Source organism: Thamnophis sirtalis, unplaced genomic scaffold (genome assembly GCF_051295495.1).
Source record: "Thamnophis sirtalis isolate CommonGarterSnake01/CBP01778 unplaced genomic scaffold, rThaSir2_p1.2 scaffold_5, whole genome shotgun sequence".
In the NCBI taxonomy this organism is placed as follows: Eukaryota; Metazoa; Chordata; class Lepidosauria; order Squamata; family Natricidae; genus Thamnophis; species Thamnophis sirtalis.
Genome location: NW_028261385.1, coordinates 39,255,475 through 39,263,579, shown reverse-complemented (window position 1 = coordinate 39,263,579; position 8,105 = coordinate 39,255,475). Strand labels below are relative to the sequence as shown.

General features: G+C 42.2%; 1 protein-coding gene across 1 annotated transcript in view; it reads left to right on the top strand.

Moving 5' to 3' along the window:
• Nucleotides 1–3,274: 3,274 nt before the first annotated feature.
• Nucleotides 3,275–8,105, top strand: part of EDIL3 (EGF like and discoidin domains 3) — a 241,425-nt gene continuing 236,594 nt past the window's right edge. Inside the window, exon 1 of the mRNA XM_087715693.1 lies at nucleotides 3,275–4,988. Coding sequence (XP_087571819.1) covers nucleotides 4,922–4,988 — 67 coding nt within the window. The 5' untranslated portion in view covers nucleotides 3,275–4,921. The remainder of the gene's footprint in view (nucleotides 4,989–8,105) is intronic.

Sequence of the window (8,105 nt, the reverse complement as noted above, 5' to 3'; positions counted from 1 at the left end):
GTAGAGATAACTACAACACCATGTAAACAATATACTTTAAGTCCAGGAAACAAACAAACAAAAGAATAGGAAGAAAGTTCTGCTCCTGGGATATCAGAAAGAAGAAAAGAAAATACTGTGATGCTTCCGAAGTCTTGTTATCATAATTTACATCAAAAAGCTATAGTTCCAGTTGAACTTGGGGAATCAATTTCTTAGTCTGGGCTACCTGAAAGGGTTGAAAATATACAGACCTTTTATGTTGTAGATTACTATACTCGTCCTTGTGGCAAAGAATCAATGCTCAATTTTGATTGCACAATTGAAAGTCAATTTTGCTGATAATTCAAGTGCAGATTGCAATTATTAACACATCCATTATTAAAAGATAAGTTGAATTTACACATTTCTGTGAAATTTAGGAACAAAGTTCTGGATTCAAAATGCTAAATGTCTGAGATATAAAATATGGAGCCATGCTTATTTATTTAATTATTATTTGTGGAAGTTGCCTATATGATATAATTATCCCATGCATCTTACAACAATAAATAAAAACAGATATTAAAACAAAATCACCTTTGACATTAGCACAAGACCAAACAGTTTCCCAGGTCAATCCTTTTGTTTTTGTAACTTGTGGTTCTGGTTCCAATCTGGTTCCAATGCTCTGAATTGTTGCGGTGGAGAATAAACAAACTGGGAAATTCAAGCCAGAGGTAAATAGCTTGGGAAATATTTATAAACTACATTTAAAAAATAAGGAAGATTTCCCTGCATATTTAAATTCTGCCTCCAAAGCTAACAAGTATAATAGCTCTAATATACTACTAATATTTTCATCTCTTGCCTGCACATCATAGTAGAACCAAGGAACCATACAAATAAGTAGATTAAGGATTGCTGCTGGCATGTTGCATTTGGCAAGTGTATATACAAAGATAATTGAAGAAATGAGTTGATAAATAGTTTATCATTTTCCATATTAGATTTTGTGCACGCATATAACCTCAGGAATTAAGATTCTTCTTCTGTGAAATGACTACCAAGCCTTGCAGAACTTATTTTCTGCTAGCAACATTCTCTGACCAGTCACCTTGAACTTTTTTTCTTCAAAAAGTTCTGTAATGGAACTGCAAGACTGAATGCTATACAACCCTTTTCTTTCCAGTGTTATGAACAGTTGTGCTGAACACAGGGTTCAATGCCTTCTCTGTAATCACAGCTATTATGGTGGAGAAAAAAGTCTGGGAGTACAATGGAGGTAGAGGCAATCATAGCTTGTTATTTCAACTGCCATTAATATCACTCCTGACAACTTTAGGCTATAGCTCTAAAGAGGAACAGGTGGTCTTGCTGACTTGTAAGAATTTGTGTCTTGGAGACCAAGTTGGTATTTGTACCCTATCAAAAAAATAGGGTGGGGGAGGCCCTTGAACCTAGTATTGATGCCATAGCAAAATGTGCCTTGGTTCACCAGCTTGTGCGACCTGCTACCCATTTTTTTTATATTGGACTCACCTTCTGGACTCACTTTCATCAGCAGGACACGACTATCAGGAAAACTATAAGCTATTTCAGTTAAGGGATAACTAGTAATAACAGATTGATGGTTGACAGTCAGGGACTTAAATATAGATATGGTTTAACAGTGTTCCTGGGAGGAAAGTAGTAGGCAGCATTTGTCTGGATATGAGAGCCTCTTGTTGAAAATTGTGGTTTACATTGAAAACTGCTATAATGTGAAATGTCAAAATCATTGATCCATGGAATATGCTGCATTTCTTGGCAAACCAATGCAGGCATCCAAAATACAGAAATGTTTCACTTACCTAAAGTTTTGTGCAAATTATATTATACCCAAAATATATTTGGTCATTGAGAATGTGTCCATGATTTCAGTCAGTTGCTTGAAGAAATAATACCATTACTGTACTAGGACTATTAATGCATCATCACTTACTTTCGTCCCATCTTACAAATCAATGTTGAGCCATACATACGCCCATTTGACAACTGCCACATTTCAATCAAAATGTCCTACCAGATCTAACTGGAACACTGTTTAAGAGGACATTTTAAACATCCCTTATCTGGTGACAATTTATAATTATAGATATTTCATTATTTTGGCAATAGCTAATTCTTGTTTGGCAAAAGATGTGTTGTGAGCATGTCCCATGGTCCATAGGGAGCTGCTAGCATAAAGATTAAAAATGCTGTACAAGCTTTAACCACAACTTTATAAAATAATGTTTTATGATAGATTTCATCCTGTGATGCATGACATTCATAAGAGGCATAATTTATAGGCTTTCCTCACTTTCACAACTCCCTCGCCTGTATATTGTGTTGCTCTATCATGCAGTTAAGAAAAGGAAAAGGAAAATCATGTGTCTAGATGTAAATCACTTGTGTGCTTTTTAATTGATGGTTCCAATTTTAATGTGTAAATCAGAGCTAAGCACCCTATTCTGTTTCATGGAGATAGTTGAAAAATTTATGAAGTATCAGGGTATGGAGGAAAAGTTTTGCTGTCAAAAAAATGTCTACTATAATAAGTGTGAAAAATCAGAAAATATGATTTGCTAAGAGGATGTTGCTCCCCAGCCACCATTCCTAGTTTCCTGAATCCACTGTTTGTGTCTCAGTGTATGAGTGTATATATCTGGGTGTGTAGAGAAGCAGTCTTCCAAAGAAAGCACTAGTCTGCAGTAACTCACCTTTTTAAAGAAGTTTATGGGGCAGGTATATGTAGTTCAGAAGTGGTAAAGATGGTCATGTGATAAAATGGTCATGTGATTTACTTCAAAGCATTTTCTTATGGTATGAAAAAAAGCAAAACAAATAGCCTGGCAGCCATCAAGGCAAATATCTACAATTAATATTGGAGATATCAGCATACATTGTTTAGTTGATTTTTATTTTATTTGAGTCAGTCTTTCCATTCTTGGCCACTGACTGGTCCATGCATGGTTTAATAGAATAATCTAAATAACACTTTGGGTCTAGTTAGATAATTCTGAGTAACCATTTATGTTAGTATCTAAGCTACCTTTGCTTACCTTTGCCTACCACTTAAAATACTGCATCCAGTTTTGGTTGCCATGATGTCAAAAAGATGTTGAGATTCTAGAAAGAGTACAGAGAAGAGCAACAAAGATAGGGGACTGGAGGCTAAAACCTATAAAGAACAGTTGTCTAATATGAATAGTTTAGTGAAAAGGAGGACTAGGGGTGACATGATAGCAGTTTTACAATATCTAAGGGGTTGCCATAAAGAAGAAAGAGTCAAAGCACTTGAAGGATAGAAAATAATCAAGGAGGGAACCAACCTAGAACTAAGGAGAAATTTCCTGAAAGTTAGAACAATTAATCAGTGGAACAATTTGCCTCCAGAATTTGTGGTTGCTCCAACACTAGAAGTTTTTAAGAAGAGATTGGACTGCCATTTGTCTGAAATAGGGATTCTTGTCTGAGAAGGTGGTTTGGACTAGAAGACTTCTAGGGTTCCTTCCAGCTCTGTCATTCTGTTCTGTACTGTTCTGCCTAACCTGATTCCCTACAGATGTATAGTCATTAGGTCTGGATTATATGTTTAACACAGCATGACCCTTAAATGTATGATCCATAATGAGACATGTGCCCAGCTCAAACAACTGCAAGGTGAAAATTGGATAGTTTAAAGTCAAAGATTTTTTAAAAAAATTAGAGCAACTATCCAGGCAGAGTGACTCCTAAAGCATGCAAAAGAGCACTGCATGTTGTGGTGCCATCTAGAAAGAAATACTCCACTATATTGGAAATAGTTTGGAATTCTTCAAAGGGACATCTGCACATATGGATGATACCTGTCAGTAATGAACAGTCAATATTACTAAGTGATGACTGAGCTTGGGCTTGCTACGCTTTAGAAGTCAGTGGCAAAGACTCACCCACTTATGTTGTGTGACACAATCGGAAGGGTGAAAAGTGATTAAAAGTGCTTGGCATACCTTGTGATGGGAGGGAAGGCAGCCGCCAAGATTGTCCCTTAGCATGGTATGAGGTCCAGAGAGCACTCAGGGATGCAGATGAATCTGAAGTGCCCAAATGACAGCCAGAATCAGGCACTTTCTGTTCTATCAGAGACTAATTCCATTGCCAGTTGGGACGCAAGATTGTGTGGGTTTGGCTACCAACACACACCAAGGGGGGTCTTAGACAACTTCAAGACCTACAATTCCTTCCCTCTGCCCTCCCCGCAGAGAAAACGACGAGCCAATCAGAAGGCTGGGTGTGTCCAGAGTCCTTTTCCGCTTCTCTCCATCAGAAGCAGCTGCCTGACTGAAAGGAGAAGCGGAGGGAAGAAGAAATCAGAACGGAGGAGAGAGAGGCTCTCATCTCCGACCAAGGCACGCCGCCTCTGTTTGTATACAGTACGCTTTCCAGCCAGCACAGCCTTTTCTTCCAGCCCTCCCTTGCTCTCTCTTCATTGTTCTCTTCCCGGCGGCGGCGGCGGGAGCAGCCAGTCAAGAGGCTGTCACGACAGACGGAAGGGAAAAGAGCGAGGCTCCCCTCCTCTCTCCCTCTCCCACCCGCACACACCTACCAGCACTTTTCTCTGCGAGCGGCGAGTAGGCTCGTGGCGCTTCAGCATGTGAGCTGCGCTTAGGTCTCTCAGATCTCCTCTTTAATGTTAGGCGAGACGCAGAACCTATGAGGAAAGGAAAAAGAGAGAGAGATAGAAAGAGGGAAGGAGGCAAAGGGGAGTTTTCTCTTTCTTGATCCACAGGGCAGAAAGGTTTTCATTCGACTAGAAATAATTTTAAGACATAGCTTTTAATCGCCAAGTGGCTAGATAGAAGGACTCTTTCAGCCTTCCGACCTCCTCTGCCTGCGCTAAACTCACGCCTCTTTTTTTTCATCTACTTGGGATCGTCCCTTGGGGGATCCAAAGACCATGAGCCGCTGGGTAGCCGCCTGGTTCCTGTTGTGCTTGAGTCTCGAACCCCCTTCGTTCGCCAAAGGTGAGGAGGTGGGGTGGGGGCGCTGGTGACTGTGGTGGTGCGGATCGCAGGGACTAGCGTGCTAGATGGTGGGAGAGGGAAGACGGCGACCAGGGTCAGGGGAAAAGCGGCACCAAGTGGATTTTTTTTCTCAAAAAAAGTAATCACAAAGTCGACAGGAAAGTAAATTAATGCGGGGAATCTTGTGGGGAGGCGAAAGGAGGGTGGAGGGACGTGCTTTGTTACTGAACGCTGAATAATTCAGAACTGCCTGAACGTGGGTGTTTTCTTGTATGTATTTATTTGCCTTAATCAGATTATGTGTCATCCATCCGCAGACATGTTCCATTTAGCAATGGAAGCTTTAGGGATGCAGGGAAGGATTCTGTATAATCCAGATAAGCAGACTGACAATATTGATAATGAAGCAGAAATTGTGTGTGTGTGTGTGTGTGTGTGTGTGTGTGTGTGTGTGTGTGTGTGTGTGTGTGAGAGAGAGAGAGAGAGAGAGAGAGAGAGAGAGAGAGAGAGAGAGAGAGAGAGAGAGAGAGAGAGAGAGAGAGAGAGAGAGAGAGAGAGAGAGAGAGAGAGAGAGAGAGAGAGAGAGAGAGAGAGAGAGAGAGAGACCAGCGAGAGAGAGACCAGCCTTTTCTCTAGTAACCTCTTTAAAAAATAAATCAGACGGACAGTAACTGAGTGCGAAAGATCTGGCGATATACTAATCATTTAGAGCCACAGTTGTAAGCTTCAGTAATTAACACTTTTGGTAATCCACCTCCGGTCTTAAATAGGGCATCCTTAGGTTGTAAGGTGCAGCGATGGAGGAGGGAAAAAACTTCGTAGCCCTCTCAATTTATCAGTTCCACTGAGGACGATTAAGGCATATTCGAGTATTAATTTTGTGTCTCCAACGGATCAGCAGATGGATGGGTGGAGAATAAGATGAATACAGCAGACCCCGCACAGATTAAATATATTTAAATATATATATATATATATCGATTTTTTAGCTCCGATGCAGAAGGACGACAGACATCTTTTACACGCCTATATTCTGTGGTTTACACGGATACCTCCTTCCCCTAAGCGTTTTTAAAAGTTGGTAGCCGCGGCTTCCTGAGGTCGAGGAAAAGCTAAAGGGAAAAAAATGCTTTGTCTGCCTGGGTTCGCGCGGGCGGAAGGGTGGCTAGTAAAGGGGACAGGCAATCGCTGGAGGGGAAAAAAGGAAGAAAAAGCAAAGTACAGATTGGCATAAGTTTGGCCAGCTTTGAAACAACTGCGTGTATCTAGAGGGGTGGGGGAGTTAAGGAAAAGGCGCCGTTCCCCCATCTATCCACCTCCCCTCCACCTCCGCTCGAAAACTGAAGAGGCGCAAATGCCGTCTCATTGCTCGGCTTCTCCGAAAAGCTCTCTTGCCTGAGGCAAGATATTTTCCCCTCGCTCCCTTCTTCCCTCCCCTTGTTTTCCCAAAGGACACACTCGTTTTCATAACATCCATTTATTTGGTCCTTCGAGTTTTCTTGGAAAATAGCCAACACAGAGAAACGACTTTGTTCAGAGTCTTGACTCTAAATAGATAAATTCTCAAGTTCCATCTCTCGGGGCGGAGGACGAACCAGCAACCTCGCGTCCGCAAATTTCCTTGGTTCTCCCCCCAATTCTTCACACTCCGGAAACGTGGAAGGAGAAAAGTAACAATAACAGAGTTGGAAGCGACCTTGGAGGTCATCTAGTCCAACCCCCTGCTCACGCAGGAGACCTGTACTAAGGATTCGAACCGCCGACCCTTCGGATCGACAAGCTCAGTGTCTTAGCGACTGAGCCACCTAGTCAGGCTAGGAGACATAAGGAACGAACTACCGAACGGGGCCCAGGAGGAAAAGCAACCTAAATTATCAGAAGCCTCCCTGGGCGGCCTTTTCGCCTCTTGGGAGAGAGGGAAAGAGTTGCCCTTCGCTCACGTGCTCCGCTCCCTTATGGAGCCTTGCTTGCCTTCACTTTGATCCTCCCCGCGCGTCAAGGCGCTAGGCGGGAAAGGGCGAGGAGGAGGGAGGGGAGAAGACACCTGAGCCCCTGAGATGGCGGAAGAAGCGTGCGCCGCTCCAACTAAGCCGGGCAAAGGCGCTCGGGAGAGGAACCTCGTCCCGATGTCGGGAGGCAGCCGCAGGAAGGCACCGCCCGCCGGCGTTACGCTATTTGTATAAAGAGCTCCGTGCTGCGGCCGCTCGCAAACATTCCCCGCCTCGTTTGCTTGTGGCGGTGAAGGCGGCAGCTTTCCCTGAAGGAGGAATCTCGCGGCCATAGGCAGCGCTTTTGGGGAGGTTGGAAGACCGGCAGAGGAGAACGTCTCCCCTGTGGTTTCTTGGGAGAAAAAAAAATGTTTATTGAAGGACTGAAGTCGTTATGACTGAGCGAACTGATATAAAACTGACATTGCGAGTTAGGGAGGTGAACTTCCGTCAGTGTGTATCTCCAAAGGGAGAAGTGGGAGGGAGGGGGAGCGGCGGAGAGAGACACTTCACTTTGGATGCCCTGCAAATGGTTTGTCTTCCCAAAAGAGGTTGACGGCCGCAGTCTGTCTTTTTTTCCGTTAGAATTTCAGCGCCTTTTCGAAAATTTGTTTGCCATTTGCATATATTCACAACGGAGAAGGGATAACCTTGATTACTAAGGCTAAGTTTCTGTGAGGAGACTAAATCATTTCAGCACCCTAATGGGAACTGTGAAAAAGCTTGCCTCAAGACTTTTTCTGTTTTATCAATCTGTCATCTGTCCATCCAATATAACTCATGAGTAGGTTGCAAAATACAACATATCAGCAGGAAATTTCTTTAACCACTATGCTAGGATTCTTTTTTTATAAAAAAAACACCTGATAAATAAACCAAGCACATGAGGTTTGAATTATAATAAATGTGTTTTTGTGTGCCATGAAATTTGTTTTTCTTTGTTTGTTTTCTGTAAGAGATGTAAGAGATTACCAGGATTCTGGAAAACATTAAAAAAATAGTTGCAACTAAAATCTTTCAAAGTTGAGGGAACACCTGGGTATTGCCAAATTTGTATCTTTAAAGATGATCTTATTCTCAATCAATTGAATAAAGCCAACTCCCAGTTTAAAGTATATAAGATTATATT